The sequence below is a fragment of the Corythoichthys intestinalis genome, chromosome 7, assembly GCF_030265065.1.
Source record: "Corythoichthys intestinalis isolate RoL2023-P3 chromosome 7, ASM3026506v1, whole genome shotgun sequence".
Taxonomy (NCBI): domain Eukaryota; kingdom Metazoa; phylum Chordata; class Actinopteri; order Syngnathiformes; family Syngnathidae; genus Corythoichthys; species Corythoichthys intestinalis.
Genome location: NC_080401.1, coordinates 14,547,002 through 14,566,217, shown reverse-complemented (window position 1 = coordinate 14,566,217; position 19,216 = coordinate 14,547,002). Strand labels below are relative to the sequence as shown.

Below are 19,216 nucleotides of genomic sequence, written 5' to 3'. Positions count from 1 at the left end.
AGCCCCAATAACTTATATCAATATATTACTGATTGTACCACATTATAGATACAAAAAGACTCGAGAAGTAGCCAGGCACACTTAGAAAAAAAAACTTTTATTGTAAAAAGTTTCACAACGTACTGAAACGCATGAAGTATTTTCCAACCAGGATATAATTTTATAAATTAACACCTGGTTGTGTTTGCTGTGATTGACTTCAAGAACACATTAACACCTGGTAATGTTTCATGGTGCATGCCAGTGAGGTATTCTGTATATCGCTGTTTCACCATGTGTAAATTATGGCTATGGAGGCCAAAGAGTACACAGTGTGTTTGTCTGGGGGCCAGTCTGACTCATCGCATACCCTTTCAGATGCGCGAGACAGTGAACGAAAGGGAAGTGTGTCGGAATGTTGTCGGGACATTTGGCGACACTCACCCACACATCTGGAGCCATCTGTGCTGGAGATGTGACCCCGTGGGCAGGTGCAGACGTAACTGCCAGCTGTGTTGGTGCACTCGCCTCCATCGCACACACCGGGGATGGTGCTGCATTCATCAATGTCTGAAACACATTCATATTGGCAATTACTGTATTTTTCGGACTATAAAACGCACTAACCACAAAAGCACAATAAATAGAAAAACATATGTTGCACTGGAGTAGAAGTCGTATACTTGGGGATTTTTTGTATTATATACATATAGTAAAATTCTTTTTTTTAATTTTTATTTTTTTATGAATGGCGTTTCTTCGGCGCGCCGCGCAGAACAAACCGTTTGACCGATCAAATATCCACACGATCGGGATTTTCGCAGGGAATTTTTTCAACGACCCCGAAAAATTTTCCTTTCACCCGTAAATGCGGGTTTTTAAAAAATAAAAAAATAAAAAATTCAAAATGTATCTAGTCTTACAAATTTTGACTGAATCACATAATTGGGACATAAAAAATCCCGGGACAGTGAGGGGCATAAAAGTTGTATACATAATCTGGAAAAAACTTGGCCAAAAACTTTCCCATTCATTTCTAATGGGATGCCAATGAAAGCCTTTAGAGTCCAAATTTCCCATTCATTTCCAATGCCATTTACTTTGCATTGATGCCCATGTTCACAGGTGCCAATGAGGATGATGCCTGTTAATACCAATGACCGGCATGTATGTGTATTCTATTAATGCCAATGTACTTGGATTCCATTGACGCATACGTGAGTCGATGCAATTGACAGCCATGGACGTTCAAATTTCCCATTCATTTCCAATGGCATTCACATTGCATTGATGCCCCTGTACACAGATGCTAATGAGGGCGAAGCATGTTAATGCCATTGACGGCAATGTATGTCGCTTCTATTGATGCCAATGTACTCCGATTCAATTGACGCATATGTAAGTGGATGCCACTGACGGTTATGTACATCCATGTTTTCCATTCATTTCCAATGGCATTTACTTTGGTTAATGCCATTGACTGCTATGTATGTCGATTCTATTGATGCCAATGTACTCAGATTCCATTGAGGCATATGTAAGTGGATGCCATTGACAGCCATGCACGTCCTAATTTCCTATTAATTTCCAATGCCATTTACTTTGCATTGACGCTCATGTTCACAGGTGCCAATGAGGCTGATGCCCGTTAATTCCATTGACCGGCATGTATGTCGATTCTATTAATGCCAATGTACTTGGATTCCATTGACGCATACCTAAGTCGATGCAACTGACAGCCATGGACGTCCAAATTTCCCATTCATTTTCACTGGCATTCACATTGCATTGATGCCCATGTACACAGATGCCAGTGAGGGCGAAGCATGTTAATACCATTGACGGCCATGTATGTCGCTTCTATTGATGCCAATGCACTCTGATTCCATTGACGCATATGTAAGTGGATGCCATTGACAGCCATGTACGTCCAAATTTACCATTCTTTTCCAATGGTGTTTACATTGCAGTAACGCCCATGTACTCGGGTGCTATTGACGGCCATGTATGTAAATTCTATTGATGCCAATGTACTTGGATTCCATTGATGCATATATAAATCGATGCCATTGACAGCCATGTACCTCCAAATTTCCCATTCATTTTCAAGGGCATTTACATTGCATTGACGCCCATGTACACAAATGCCATTGACTGCCATGTATGTCGATTCTATTGATGCCAATGTCCTTTGATTCCATTGATGCATATATAAATCGATGCCATTGACAGCCATGTACCTCCAAATTTCCCATTCATTTTCAAGGGCATTTACATTGCATTGACACCTATGTACACAAATGCCATTGACTGCCATGTATGTCGATTTTATTGATGCCAATGTCCTTTGATTCCATTGATGCATATATAAGTCGATACCATTGACAGCCATGTACCTCCAAATTTCCCATTCATTTTCAAGGGCATTTAAATTGCATTGACCTGATATCACCAGAACATGTCCCAGTAATGTCCTCAAATCAACAGGAAGTGATGTGATATCAATAGGACATGTCCCCAAATCAACAGGAAGTCACCTGATATCAATAATACATGTCCCTAAAATGTCCCCAAATATACAGGAAGTGATCTGATATTGTCTCCGAAATGTCGCCAAATCAACCTGGGCGGGTCGAAGATCTGTATCTCCCCATAGCAAAGCCCCAGAGTAATTGCGGTTTCTAGTGATTATTTTTATTGTATCAGAGCTTAAGAACAAACATTATAGAGAACATGCACAACAGTTCTAAGATCAAGGGTTCAATCGCGGGCTATGTGGAATTTGCATGCTCTCCCCGTGCCTGCGAGGGTCTTCTCCGGGTACTCCAGTTTCTTCCCACATCCCAAAAACATGCATGATAGGCTTATTGAACACTCCAACTATTGTCCCTAGGTATGAGTGTGAGCGCCAAGACAACCAGAAAACTCCAGTTGCAACCATTCAAAACTCATTGAGAAGGACACAACCTGGGAGAGAAAAAGGTCACTACGTCAAACGTACCCATTCCATTCCATGTTGACACTTACATAAAATATTGTTAACCGCAACCAAATAATCACTCACTTACTCCATTCAACAATCAGTGCATGAAGTCATCCAAGCAATTATGTCTTTATTCTTCAGGAGGGATTAGGGCTACAAACTCAAGACTCTTCCAATATACAGCCGCTAATTCAATTAAAGTTCCATATAGTAGGAATGAAGAACTCAGTAAACCCCAAAGAAATGGCAATGACCTCTGGGAGTACCAAAGCACAGTGTGGAGGGGCCCCACCTATGTGTGCTATGCTTTATGACACCACATTAACTGACTATTATTCACTCAGGGCTGGGCTTGAGCGGTTCTTGTTGCTTCATGCGGGAAAACCCAAAGTCAAGTTCCACGCTGTATCAGATTTTTATGATGTGTGCCACTTATTTATATGCATGTGCAATTATTGTACCGCTGAGGGGCATAATTACAGCTTAAGTGCCTGCGTGGTTCATAGGACTTGCGTCTGTGTGTGTCAGTGCCTTTTTCAAGGACTATTTACTGTAATCTACACAAAATGGGGATAAATCCTGATGCAAAACTTTTCATTCACAAATCAAACCATCAAGGCATGAACTAGACTTCTTAGTTCGTTAGAAATTTGTGAAAACATTTGACTTAAGTCTATTTTCTGTTCCAGAATGACTGTGTTTAAGTGCGCAACGCAAGGTTCAAAGTCACCAAGGGAGAAGCAAAAAGCTACATATGTTCCGTTATAGTTGCTTAACTTATCGTATTGGTACTGGTAAGATTTTAATGCAAGATACTTCTCGCTTCTACTAAGTAACACTTTTTTCATTGTTCCTTTCTTTGTTACTTTCTTTCTTCCGTATACACAGGAGCATCAAAACAAATGACTACACATGACGCAAACACACACACTTACGGACAGTTTGCCCCGACTCCCGGCCGTGTAAGCAATCTTGAAATATTGCTTATTTGGAACAATCCTCAACCCATTTTTATTTTTTTTATGACTGTTGTCATGCCCGCCCCTTACCCAAAAGCCGCGTTCAAGCTAGGCGCTAACGCTAATGCACAGCTGCACCGCCACCATAGGGCCCTGTCTCTCTCGCTCTTTGCTGACATCATTGCTGCATTAATTCACTATTTGGAGGACTTGACAGTACAGACCACAGCCACATTCTGGAAAAATGCGGCCCAGATCAGATTTTAACCACATACGAAAGTGACCTAGATTGGATTTGAAATGGTCCACTGTTGTGCGACTTTTCTCGTTCACACCGTCAAGTTAATGCCACTCTTGAGTCGGAAAAACACGAAAAAATCTGATTCGTGCATTAAGACCAGCGGTATGAACCTAGAGAACAGTACAGTAGGTGAATCCACCTGTCGAACATCAATCTAGTTAAATTGCATCTAATTATAGAATTTATTTAGCAATTTATTTTGGCTCAATTTACAGATAAATATATTCCTTTCTTTAAAAAAAAAAAAAAAACTTTGATGTTCATGCACCATATCAAAGAGGTCTGATGACATTCCAGTTTTTTCACTGAGTACTTACTTTTTCTAAAGTACTGTATATGGAGGACTACTTTTTACTTTTACAGAAGTCACATTATCCTAAAGTAACAATTTCTGGCTACTCCACTCACATCTCCGTAAATATTTAATAACTTAAAATAAGCCTGTCGCGATATGCAATAAGTGAATTTATCGCATGGTAAATAAAAATGAGGGTGGTAATTTTCCAAGCTGCGATTTATCGCCTCGTGCGTGTGTGTATTTGTGTGTGCTGCATGAACTCGGTACACGTGCGCGTAAGTTGCATATAAGACTTCAGTTCCTTTCACAGATGTTTATTGGTCTGCACGCCGAAGAATAAAAGTTCAGAAGTACAAAATAAGGAAACACATCTATATTAAACAATGTAAAATGTTAGCAGTGCTACATTGAGGCTAATGGAAAAAGGACAATTTACTAACCACTTTAACCATCTATAAAACATTGGCTTCTTTCAAACGCAAAATTTCAGTTACAAGGTGACACCTCAAACATGAAAAAATGCTGGTTTACAGCATTTGCAAATGTTGCGAAAAAAAAAGAAAAAACATTACTGACACCACATGCATGATGAAAGAGAAAAAAAAAACGGAGTGTAAAGCTTACGGTTAGTGGGTTAGCGAACATATTTTCGATAAACATTGCAATATAAATGCACGTCATGTTCAACGTGTAAATCAAGATATCTGAAGTTAATCTCACATACTTCAGATTCTACACTAAGAATAGCTTTAAAATGACACACATTATGAAAAACTTGATTGGTAATAAATAATTTGGCTTCAAACTTGCTAACGTGTACTTTGCAGGACAAGATGACTGTCATTTTGGATCAAATAAACACTTTTGATAGGCTCTAATTGGAAGAGAACAAAAAATGGCATTGGGTTTCTCACCTATTTCATATTCTGCACTTAGCTAGCTTTCAAATGACTGGTTATGCATTGTGTGTTTTTTAAAATTCATTATTTTTAATATAGTCTGTGCTTTATTTAAGAATAACAATTTATTGCATTTGAATGGGTGATTTTTGTGGATGAATTGTCACTATATTACTTGTTGAACTGGTTAAAAAAATTGACAATCATCCAGTCATATCTGGAATAATTTATGAGAATATATCGCCTACTCAAATTTCTAAAATAAAAAACCTATAGGACTGTTAAAACCACAAAGTGAGGACGAACTCCTTTTGAAGTTGGTGTAATGTGCATGGTTAGTGTGTGTGTGTAAGGAAGGTATGTGGGAAAAACTTTGTTTAATTTAGCCATTATGCATCGATTCATCTAATCTAAATACTAAAGCGGTAAAGAAGCTGAGAGTGACGGGTGTGTGTAACTTAAACGTTTCGAAAGTGTTCTTTTGTTAAGAAACCAACAGCTGGTTGGGACCCAAAATACTGTACTTATGGAGGGGGAAATGGAAGGATAGGCTAAAAAAAATGTTAAGCACAGACTCAACTAAAAGCAGACTGTAAAAACCAGGTGCCTTGTTGTGCCAAAACAATCAGACACCCACATCTTACATTTTAACTGCACTTTATCTAAATTGCCTCAAAACCTCAGTCAGGCTCTCAACATATGCTTAGAAAGGCAGAAAAATGACTGCTCAACCCAAGAGGACTGAGGTTGATTGTTTGTATTCAGACCATGCTGATTATTTTAAACTGATAAAGCACAATTGTTTTAATGTTTGAAATGTTTTTCCTCTTTCAGCCTTCAACTGTATTTGGGAAGTACATCTTAAGATGTACTTACATGCATGCACTTCATGTGGCCACAATACAAGATACAATTGAAAATTCTAACAAGCTCAAAGGCATGAAATGTAATACAGTGGTACCTCGATATACAAATTTAATTTGTTTCAGGACTTGGTTTGTAAGTCGAAAGGGTTTTATGTCGAGCAGGATTTTCTTATGAGAATACATTATAATTCCATTAATTTGTTCCGCAGCACAAAAACCTATGCTAAATCCTTCATGAATACTGCAGATACAATTACAAATAGCAATTAAACATAGCAAAACAAATAAATTATGAATACAAATCGGAGTAATAATACTAATAATTATAATGTACCGAATTGGGTTCTAATGGGGTGGTTGTGTTTTGCATGCTGTTCCTGAACGCACTGTGTGAGAGAGGTGCATTAGAGTGGATTAGGGTCGGAAGCTTTTACTTTCTCTTTTCATGTTCTGTTGTTGTTGGCGTCGGCTACGGAGGACAGTAGTTGTATTGTGTTGCACAAATTCGGAAATAACTGATTAAAAACTTGATGAAGCTGGCAATTTCCTTGAAAATGTTACAATAATTGTCACCTTAACTAATAAAGACTGGTGAACGGCGGTCGGACGAGGACCGTTGACATCGTAGACCTATTGCAAGGCAGTTCACTGACGTCCACACCAAGCTCATATTTTTCTATCATTTCCATCCTAATTCCAATGGTAAGCGTCACCATTTTCCTTTTTCCTCACCTGCACTAACCTTCTTAAGACCCATGTTGAATTCTCTGACAACACAAAATGATGTGCTGCAATCTTGCGGGAAAAATAGAAAAATTCCGACACTGTTGTAAATTGTCGTGTTTCGAGCATGTCCTCATATGTCGAGACAAATGACGAGTCAAATTTTATGTCGGATGTCGAAGGAGGACATCGGAGGATCGTGTGTCAAGGTGTTCGTATGTCGAGGTACCACTGTATAGTGGTATGAAAAGGTATCTGAACCTTTTGGAATTTCTCACATTTCTGAATAAAATCACCATCAAATGTGATCTGATCTTTGTCAAAATCACACAGATGAAAAGAGCAGTGACTTCTTTAACTAAAACCACTTAAACAATGATAGGTTTTCATATTTCAATGAGGATAGCATGCAAACAATAACAGAAGGGGGTAAAATAAGTAAGTGAACCCTGTGCCTAAGGAGATTTGAAGAGTAATTGAAACCAAATTTTACCAAACAACTTAAGGCGGATGTGTGCCCAATCACTGATGAGTGGGTTAAAGCTGCCCTGCCAACTATAAAACACACACCTGGTAAGAATTGTCTAGATGAGAAGTATTGTCCTATGTGTACCATGGCTCGGTAAAAGAACTGTCTGAAGACCTGCAATTAAGGTAAGCTGGAAACCAACTCTAAAAGTCTAGATGTTCATCAATCGACAGTCAAGAGAAGTTGTCTACAAATGGAGGGAGTTTGCCACTGTTACTTCAATCCCATGAAGTTGCCGTCCACCAATGATGACGCCAAGAGTTCAACGCAGAATAATCAGAGAGGTAAAAAGAAACCCTAGAGTGTCTGCTAAAGGCTTACAGAAATCACTTGCACAGTGCAATATCTCTGTGCACACATCAACTATATGTGAAACTATGGCCAAGAATGGTGTTCATGGGAGGACTCCACGGAGAAAGCCACTGCTGTCTAAAAAAACATTGTCGCTCGTTTAATGTTGGCAAAAAAGGCCCTTGGACACTCCACAGAAGTTTTGGCAAAATATTTCGTGGACTGATGAAACCAAAGTTGAATTGTTTGGGAGTAATACAATTTAACTGTCATGTGTGGAGGAATAATGAAACATGAATGAATGAGAATGAGAATGAATGAGAATGCTTTATTTTGGACATGAGAAAATAAAGGTAATAAACAAACAAAACAAAAAAATAGACAAACCAATTATAATACTTGAGATAACAGCAAGAATATTTAAGACAATAATAATAATAATAAATATTAAAATTTATTCATTGACATCTCACCAACATCAACACCTCATCCCCACCGTGAAGCATAGTGGAGGGAGCATCATGATTTGGGGCTGTTTTGCTGCCTCAGGGCCACAACAACTTGCAATCATTAATGGAAGAATGAATTCAAAAGTTTATCAGGATGTTTTGCAGGAAAACCTGGGGCCGTCTATCAGACAGTTGAAGCTAAAAAGAGGATGGATGCTGCAACACGGCAATGATCCAAAACACAGAAGTAAATCAATTTCAGAATGGTTTCAGAACAACAAAATACACGTTCTGGAGTGGCCAAGTCAAAGTCCAGACTTGAACCCCATTGAGATACTGTGGCATGACCTGAAGACAGCAATTCATGCCAGACATCCCAGGAATCTGACTGAACTACAGCAGTTTTGTAGAGGGGAATGGGCAAAGATTAGTCCTGATCGATGTGCCAGACTGATCTGCAGCTTCAGGAAGCGTCTGGTTGAAGCTATTGCTGACAAAGGGGGGCCACAAAAAATTAAATGTGATGGTTCACTTACTTAATTTTCCCCCTTCTGTCATTGTTTACATACTATCCTCATTAAAATATGAAAACCTATAAATGTTTGGGTGGTTTTAGTTAAAGCAGACACAGTTTTTTCATCTGTGTGATTTTGAAAATGGTCAGATCAAATTTGATGGTGATTTCATGCAGAAATGGCAGAAATTCCAAAATCTTCAGATACTTTTTCATACCACTATATATGCTTGCCTGTACACAGAGACAAACGACCATTCATGCACACACTCGCACCATTTGAAAATTTGACGTTTCAATCAGTCTACCATGCATATTTTTGCGATATGGGAGGAAACTGGAGTACCCAAAGACGATGAACGTTGACATGACACATCAATTTTTGGCAGGTGTATGTCAGGTAGATAAAGGAAAAGTCTTCAGGCGCCTCTGCACATGCCAGAAGAATATCCAAACAGCTCAAACATTTTTTTTTACATGCTAAAGAAGATATTCAGTTTGTGCAGCAGTCTAATGTGAGTCTCTTTCAGTGGAATTAATGTCAACTGACTGGAACAGAATTCCATCCAATCCAATGTGTGTGTGGTTGTGTGTGCATTTGGATGTGTCAGTTGATGTGCATATGCAAAGCAAATTTAATCCGTAGCATGAGGTCACATTTTAGTCTGCAGTTTTCCAAGCATAGAATCTAATTTACAATTCTTCTCAATTGTACAGTAGCATACCTTTGCCGTTTAAAGTAAAAGGTATTGGATATTGGAAGACATTCTTTGGGTTGTCATGGTGGCCATTTATAATTTATTGTGAGGGATTTGTTGAAAATATAATCGGCAGTTGAGTTAATATTTAGCTCTATAGTATTCTACTGTTAAACAGTAATGTTAACCCTCTCCATATTGGAAAATTCCCATAAATGTCAACTATAAATGTGGTTGATTACATTTTTGAAGTCATTTACTCCTATGCATTTGTTGCTGATATATCAGAGTTAAAAACGGCTTCACAATGGAATAAAGTAACAACACACCATTGCTTGAGAAGGGCCACTCAGATGTGATTTAGATTTCAGGCAGTGACGGTTCTAGGATGTTTCTGAAACGGGCCAAGAGTGGGGCCACATGTAACCCTCAGGTATCACTGCAATCTTTGTTCAGAGTTTGTTTTGGTCAACACGGCATTACGCAGATTATCTTGCATGTGGCGATAAAAACATCTTTGCTTGATACTGTCAAGCAAACCAGTGTAGTTTACCTGCATAAAGTTGGCCCCTCATTAGACGAAAATTCATCCACTGTAAAAATGATGTCAATTGTTTGCGCTACGTTTGTGCAGTAAAAAATTTTTTTTGTGCTACTATCGTTTTTATATTAGATATTTACAATTCTTTTTAAGGTCGATTTGTGGTCAGCCAGCCCCCCATTTTGATTAAAAATGGCTACAAACAGTGTCAATCTGTTGTGCTATAACATTTTTTGTTTGTGCCGCAATGGTTTTGTAGATATCATACTTTGAATTTTCTAGTGATGACGTCACGCAGCCCCCCATCTACGGCGGAACGGAACCACAATGTTGCCATTCATTTGTGCTCGTTTAAGCTGTAAACATTTTCGTTTGTGCTGCATAGATATTGAGATATTAATTTCGAGTGATGACATCACTTGGAGCCATCCCATTTCTTAATGCTGCATTGGCAGAGGGTGGAAAGTCAGAGTTATCCCACTCGGATATACAGTACAAATGAAGCCCAAACGATTGACATTCTTTTTATATAAATTTGCATCTTATGGTGGGCAATTTCATGGAAGTGTAAAGTATGCAACGAATTGTATTTAATCATGCTGTGTGCAAGTAAGGATGAAATACACGGAACATTAATTTTATTCACTTTTTTGAAAAGCCACTTTAAACACGAAAAGCAGCATTAATATTTAACATATTCTAGAAACAGCATTACCTCACTTTCTCTCACTTCAGAAAAGAAGGATTCTCTGATTGCCATGCTTTGTGCTACCATGGGAATCGGGGCACTTCATGGGTCATTCAAATATCGAGGTGTAGCCAGTGCCCCTGTTGCCCCACCCCTAAAATTGCTTCTGGTTTCAGGTAAATCATGGGCCATGTCTACACGTAGCAGGTTATTTGGCAAAAAGAGGAATTTATCTACGGTTTGGCCTTCCATTAACACTCACATGCAGATTTGTTTATGGGTTTTTGAAAACTGCGCCCAAAGTGAAGATGTTTGAATGAATTGTTCTTTTGTGGCACCATCATGTGGACACTGATAACCGTAGATTTAAATGTGGAAATGTCACTGACTGTGACAAATTTTGTCCCTACGTCACACATGAGACCAATGTTTACATTTGGAATAAATTAGACAGGTGCTTTTTTGCTTCCATTTATTTGCAAACTCTTGCAGTGCTTCATATTGAAGAACACATGCGAAGGATGGGGGTATTAGGGATAATTATTTTTCCCGCATTGTTCTGAATATACTAAAAAATGAATGAATGCGGTTGGCTGTGGTAGATTTTTTTTTCTACAAACGTGCTGGTGTGGACGTAATTATTTTTTACCTGACGTATTAGGGCAGGATCGGTTAAAAAAAAAAAAAAAAATACTGCTAGGTGTACACATGGCCGTGGTCTGCTTTTGGACATGGTCTTGAGCAGAAAATTACTACTGAGCTTTCCCCAAGTGAACCTGTACCCTTGCATTTTCTGAATAGTGTAGTTTTTTATTTGAAACAGAAAAATCTAAAATAAAAGATGATTAAGACCAGACTCACCTTCACATTTGTGACTAGTTTCGCTCTGACGGTGGCCAGCGGGACATTTACACTCGTAGGATCCCACAGTGTTGATGCAATTACCTCCAGCGCAAAGCCCTGGTACTGCTTGACACTCATCCACATCTACCGGAAAAAGAGGCAGAATTTGTCAAAACAAGGCTAAAAGTTCTGTTCTGTAATGTACTGTAATGCAACCTATCAAACACATATCTTTAAAAATTGTTTCAGATGGCCATTTTATCAGCATTTTGTTGGTTTAGTTAAAGATTTTACAATGGAAGTGTAAGCAGAATGTGATGTAACTTCCGAGATGAGCTTGTTTAAACAGGAAATGTCTTTATTAAATGTAAAGCTTTCCCAGAATTCACAGTGAGTCACTTTTCCCAGTATTGAAGATACAAGCAGGGGCGGGCTTCTTGGGAAATAAGTGTAACGGCGTGCATACACGTTTTTACTAAGTGGATTTATTTCCCCCTCAACGCTCTTCAGAATCCAAAGACGCTTAAGTATGTGCAGCGTAGAGACTCTTAAAGAGCTGTTTTCAATCTCCTGAACACATTCAACCTCTGCTCCACTTGAGCATAACACTGTCTGCTCTTCTGTGCGAGAAACAAAGCACGCATGTAGCCGCCAACACCCTGATTATGTCTGGAGTACACTCCTTACATTTGGATTCATGGTCACGTGCACCTTGTAGTGGTTCCAGCAGGCCGTCACTCAAGACTCCCTGGTGATTTGGTGACTTAAGCATATGTATTTGCCGTAATGAAATAAGAATTTGTTTAACCTACAAGATGATATTGGGCTGACACATGCATACCTCTGTGCATATAATTCTGGGTGGACTAAGCCCTTCCAGAAGTTTAATTCCCATCTGATGAAAACATTTTTTGTAGGATGCACACTCTGTCTCTTCTTAATTCATTTTTATCTTCAGCTTTCTATCTGAAATCTCTGTGAAGTAAAACCTCTAAGGTCAAATGACGCTGAACTGAAGTCATACAAGAAGCCCAATGTCACCTTTGTCGAGGGTTACAAACTTAGACCTTAACAAAGGCAGCTCTGAAAAAAAGATAACTCTTGAGATACCGTATTGGCCCCAATATTAGACGGCCCTGATTATAAGACGACCCCTTCTTTTTCAAGACTCAAGTTTGAAAAAAGACTTTTTGAACACCAAATTAATTTTTATAAAGAAAATAATTACAGTACAGCTGAAACAAATGATTATAACAATATATTCAAGAGAAAAAGCATGTTATTTTGCCTCATTCAAATCTTAATATCTAAACATTTAAATATGTAAACTAAAGTGCAATCACATTCGTAAATGCATGCCTTCTGGTTTTTGAAATGTAAATAAACCAATCTATTGTGATAAAACAACAAAACTGCAATAACTGCATTAACCATCAAAGTGAGGTCTAACTGTAACTGTAGTCTTGAAACAAATCTGAATAAGGAAAAACATTGCAATAAAATAATGCAAACTGGTTAAACTTGAGAGTAGCTGAGATTTGTCATGACAGAACATTACTCCTCAAGATCAGCATTCGCTTAATTGATATCTGGCGCCATCTAGCGTAGTGAATGGGTATAATGTCTAGACCCCGAATATAAGACGACTCCCACTTTTTCAGTCTTATTTCAATGCAAAAAAACACCGTCTTATATTCGGGCCAATACGGTGATCAAGTAAGATGTACTTTTTGTCTTCTTCTCTCTTCTTTAAAGAGAACCTCAGACTTGAAGACTTTTGAATTGTTTTCTTGTACTAAAATATGTTGTTTAAAAATCCTGAATTATTGCCATTGACTTCAAAATCTATCATATTTAGTACATGTTTTGACCTTTGGAGGGGGCCATGTTTTAAGCACGCAATGGACGCTCGGGTGATGACGTATATTTTCACTGTCACCTGACGAATTCTACCGGATTACTGCAAGTCCTTCAACGCGGCAAGACATCCAACACATGCACTCATCGGTTAAAAGTGGCGACTACTTACTATTTGTGTTTTTATTGAGTTTTTTATTACCTTTTCATTGCCTTAAAAAACACTTTTTGCATGTGTTTCCCTCGCTTACTTTTAAGCATTGTGTTTTCTTGTGGTAGCTTTAAAGCAGATTGTTGATCTGTTGACCACATTAGTCACGTAGCATATTTAAACCACCCTTAGTTGATATTACTACATTTAAGTATTTTCTTCAGGCATCTTTAGTATGTTCTGTTTTTATGCATCTAAACAAAACAAGCTGAAAGCGCACTTTGGGTGTCAAATTCGCCCCTTGTAGCACGTTTGTCAGACCATCTTTTTTTTTTCCTACTGTCATCTCGTCTCATCCCGTTTTTCCTGTTCATTTTGTTTTTGCTGGTCATTTTGTGAAATATCGACAGTGCTGTCATGCTCATTAATGTTCCCCTCGGGTTCAAATTGATAGGGTTGAACAGATGACATGTTTATGTTGCTGGAATCATACTCTGGAAGCCCTGCAGCGTAACCATGTGACGTCACCGCCCTGCGATGTCAACAACAATGGCGACCTTCTAGTTAAACTCATTTTCAAATTGTATAAAAACGAAAACATCAAGAGATGTTTCAATATCAAATTATTTCAACTCATAATAATGTTTATCTTTTAATAACTACAAGTCTTTCTATCCGTGGATCCCCTTAAAGCTGTGTCTCTCATTATGGACTCAGCTCCCAATTGTGTGGGGAATCTTTCTCCAGACAAGAAAGAATTTGCAGTTTGACTATGAATTTTAGGGAAAATGCGTTTGTAGACTTAGGATTACGGGGAAATGTATTTTGCGGGGAATTGTAGGCATAGCTTGATTGCTGAATGCTGTAATCAGGTCAACATTTGGGCTAAACTGATGAGGTGATACCAGACGTGGCCAAAAATCTTACTCAAGTAAGAGTAGCGTTATTTCAAACTAATATTAAACTAAAAGTAAAAGTAAAAGTAGTCATCCAAAAAATGTAGTCAAGTACAAGTAAAAACAGCATTTGATGAAAAGAATGCTCAAGTAATGAGTAACATTTAGGGTAACTACTTATGATGTTTGATTTTTTTGACAGTGGTATTTTTTTCTCAGAACAAAGTTATCCACATAAACTATTATTATTCTACTGTACTATAACCTATAAAATAACCACAATAAATGAAATAAATACCCCCCCAAAAAAAGAAATCATTGAATTCCAACGTGAGAAAAAAAAAAAAAATCAACTGAAATGAAGCATTATTCGTCCAAACCGGATGAGTGCCCTCTAGTAGAGAAAATTTCTTTCCTATTATGAAACTAAAAGGATCTCCAGTTTTCCGTGGTCAATTGGTGTCAAATAAAAACTTGGACAGAGATTAAAATCTGTTCTTTCCACTCATGTTGACGGCGGTGCTCTATGTCAAGTACTTCATTTTTTACGATGCTTTAAAGACGCCACGTGAACGGCAAATTTGTCTCATTGGTTTAATGGAGTCATGATTATTGTTGCGACGTCTCATTGGTGAAACTAGTTGAGCCACTGTTGGCGTCTCTGGCAAAAAAAAAAAAAAAAAAAAAAGTAAAATCTAATATGTAGAATAAAGAGAAAAAATTAGGGCTGTCAAACGATTACAATTTTTAATCGAGTTAATTACAGATTAAAAATTAATTCATCGTAATTAATCGCAATTCAAACCATCTATAAAATATGCCATATTTTTCCTGTAAATTATTGTTGGAATGGAAAGATAAGACACAAGACGGATTTACTGTATACATTCAACATACGGTGCATAAGTACTGTATTTGTTTATTTTAACAATAAATCAACAAGAAGGCATTAACATTATTAACATTCTGTTAAAGGGATCCATGGATAGAAAGACTTGTAGTTCTTAAAAGATAAATGTTAGTACAAGTTATAGAAATTTTATATTAAAACCCCTCTTAATGTTTTCGTTTTAATAAAACTTGTAAAATTTTCAATCAAAATATAAACTAGTAGCTCGTCATTGTTGATGTCAATAATTGGTGCTGAAACCCATGAAATCAGTCGCACCCAAGCGCCAGCAGAGAAAACACGAGTAACAAGTGGACATTACACTGTGCTGTCATTTTAATCTGTTTGAGCGGGGCATGTGCGTTACATGCGTCAAATATTTTAATGTGATTAATTTAAAAAATTAATTACCACCCATTCACGCGATAATTTTGACAGCCCTAGGAAAAATATAAAGACTAGTGTAGCACAAAGTAGTGGAGTAGGAGTCGCGTTTATTCTTCACATATCTACTCAAGTAAAAGTAAAAAAAATAAAATAAAATATGGCAAAGTAAAACTACTCCTTTAAGTACATTTTTCTCAAAAAGTTACCGGTACTTGAGTATATGTAACGGAGTAACTGCAACGCATTACATCCCAACGATATTAAGGATGGTGGACTTATGACAGAAAGCCCAACTGTGTCATTTCGACTTTATGACAACTGAAATGGTGAAATAATGAAATGCTATATTTAAACAATTCATTGGAACTGTTTTAAGCAATTACTGTCTATTCAAACTCATAAAGTGTATTTAGAAACAAATCTCTTAATTCACTTTAAATGGTCTTTAAAGTGAACCTCCATTTCTTGGACACATTTTATTTACTTTACTACTAGCTGACTTGTACTGGGAGATGCTGACTTACGCCAGTTTTCCTATCCCAAGTGATGAAACTGATGATGAAGTGATTTTAAAAGTGCTGTGGTTACAAATAATAACTGTCACATGTGTAAACGTACATTTTCCCAGGAAATTAGCATCCAGGCAAATTAGCCTACAATTGTTGACAATGGCCTGGAGATATTTCAAGGTGTTTAGTCGAGGTGACGACACAATGACTAATGTTTGCGGCGGTGAGGAACATCAGCAAAAGGAAGAATCTGACCTTGGCAGGCTCCAGTGCGGATGTTGGGGATAAAGCCTCTTCTGCACGGGTGCGGCTGGGCGGGGCATTGCTCACAAGGGTGTCCCCACGCTCGGCCAATGGTAGCGCAGCATAGTGTCTTGGTGCACACAATTCCACTGAGCTGGCCCTGACACATCTGGTTGTTCACCTGCGTGAAACACGGTCCAGTCCTGTAGTCTGGTATGGCGAGAAAAGAAACGATTGGTTAATCGCTGACAATTGATTGAATTATGATAACACTGAGTCATTTCATTGACCACATCTGGTGCTGCGTAGGGGGATTAATTTAGGAGACACCTTGTTTGAGTCACTAATCTTTGGCAGAACATCACAGCATGGTTTCAACAGCATGACTCACTGACCTTGAAGCTAATCCTTACTTTCGTTGTTTTGAATTGCTTTGGATCAAGGTCTGAACCACAAAAAGAAGCATTTACAAGTAGCAGCTTTCACCAAGGCCTAACAAGAACAATAATGGTGCTGGTGGCAGCTTAACCAGTCTTGTAAAAAAACAAATTAGTCACTGCTATTGATTAAATCTCTTCAATTGATATATAAACTTCTTTTCAAGGTGGAATTGAACAGAATTTGAAACAGTATGACACAATAGTCAGTAAACAGCAGCATGTCACAATGACCTCATGACGACCAGCTACTAATAACTTGAATTCCACAATAGAACAACGAATTTTCATTTAAAGTGCAGACGAGCACATGTAATTCATGACAACACGCATGAGGATGCAAAGCACGCTCTCTATTAGACGAATAACTGACAGATGTGCATATCTGTTCTACGGGGAGATGATACGTAGCATCACAATATAAATTATATAAGTAACGACAAAAGGATCCTGTGGTAAAACCATGTTAAAGCAATACAAATGTTCCTCCTTTCAATCATATGGAGAGAAATTGTACTCATTGAATTAATAAACAGCTAGATTTACACAGTGGCCATCAAAATTAGACTGCATGGTCAGCAGTTTGGGTAGTGAAATGTGAAAAGAGAATAGTCTGCTCCAGTTTGACCCACAGAATGAGATGAAGAGATACAATAAATTAGTGTGGCGTCCAATGGAGTTAACAGTCTGATTGCGCTTAGCAGCTCCTGGTGCTACATGAAAAGTGATCGCATATGTGAGGAACATATAGAAGGAACAGAGGGGGGAGGGAAAAAATGAGGGAAAAGTAGGTCAAAGTGAACATGGCTAATGCAAAATTCTCTATTTCTCATCCACCTGTCTTGCCTTAGACACAGACAGGAATTTACTGAGTGGAGTATTTGATCTTCCCAAGGTCTTCATACTCCACTAACCCCATTCTCATGAGGCTTTGGTAGGATTTCATTCAAGAAATGATTCACTGGTATTCATGAAAGCCGCTCATCCATACGTATTCTTTCATTCTTAAGCAAGGTCGTGTGGAAGCTGAAGCCTGTTCTAGTATTTTCTGTACAACCTTGACCCCCCCCAGTAACAAGGCTGAAAACCTAATTCCAGGATGGGTCGCTTCAGTATAACACAGTATGCTTTTGGACTTTTGACAGTGTTTCAGTTAAGTACTTGTTTTAGCAGTATGGTGTGGTTTTCTTTGTTAAGGTTGTTAAGATAGCTGTCTTTTGAAAGGTCAACAGAGGTTTATGTTTTTGTTTTGCAAATGAGTTCAACAGGGAGAAAACAAGAGAGCATTTCATGCAAACAATAATAGAAAGATAGGGTGACCAAATGTCCTCTTTTGCCCGGACATGTCCATTTTTCACGTCCGGCCCTTATCATCTGGCTAGGTTTTATAAATTCATGAAAATGTCCGGTTTTCATGATTTTTCATGGGACCAAGTTGAAGAGAATCCCTCCGGCCGCTGGAGGGCAGCGCCTGCTTGCGTTGACGTGGCTCCTACTAGTAGGGGGAGAAGGAGTAGTTTTAACTGCCTCTATCTCTTTCTTGCTCCGCCCAATTTCTTCTTCTTCGCTATATTTTTGTAATGCCAGTCATATTGAAAAAGGATACCAGCCCCTTGGGGATCCCGGTAACACAATACAACAGCATAAACATAAAAACATAAAGTTGCGCGGGAGCGCCATGTTGAGTGGCAGTGTCCCACGCTGGTTCGGTTTTGTTAATAAAAAGTCTCCATTGAAAAAGCCATCCGACGCATCCATGTGTTTTATACACTTCGCCATTCATCCAAAGGAAGAACCGGATCTATAAGTTTATCCACTATTACTGTAGATCATGTGTCTTCTCTTGTATATTGGGTTATACGTGTACACAGAGATACAGTTGAGTATATTTTATTCGTGTTGTAGTAATTGTTCTCCGTTCGTTTATTTGGTTGAATGTTAATATTATATTCTAAGTAGCTGTTTTTCTTATGCCTCTGGGTTCCTTCGTCTATCTTAATAAAAGGAAATTCCAAATTGACACAGAGGAGTATTTCTTAAAAATTAGAGTGTGTTGTAACTGACTGACACTTTGCACACCAGTTTTTAAACTCGAGATACTCGAGTTGCTCGAGTATTCGTTTCAGCTCTAGTTTAGTATACTGTATATTAACTGATTGAATTGAACTGATTTCATCATTCCCAATATTTTTTTAAATTTCCCCTATATAAAAGAGTAACAGTATACAAACTTTGACTTTCAAATGCTGTGAGAAAAAAAGTCTTGTTTTTCCTGTTGTACTGAAC

General features: G+C 38.1%; 1 protein-coding gene across 4 annotated transcripts in view; it reads right to left on the bottom strand.

The window, feature by feature from the left end:
* Nucleotides 1-19,216, bottom strand: part of fbn2b (fibrillin 2b) — a 139,099-nt gene that overhangs the window by 54,292 nt on the left and 65,591 nt on the right. For 2 of the 4 annotated variants that reach the window (XM_057841188.1, XM_057841189.1), the window contains 3 exons: nucleotides 16,506-16,703; nucleotides 11,580-11,705; nucleotides 424-549 (listed from right to left, as the gene is read on the bottom strand). In XM_057841188.1, coding sequence (XP_057697171.1) covers nucleotides 424-549; nucleotides 11,580-11,705; nucleotides 16,506-16,703 — 450 coding nt within the window. Of the gene's footprint in view, nucleotides 1-423; nucleotides 550-3,047; nucleotides 3,192-3,897; nucleotides 4,030-11,579; nucleotides 11,706-16,505; nucleotides 16,704-19,216 lie in introns of those variants that run through there. The other 2 variants (XM_057841192.1, XM_057841190.1) reach the window with 2 other exon arrangements.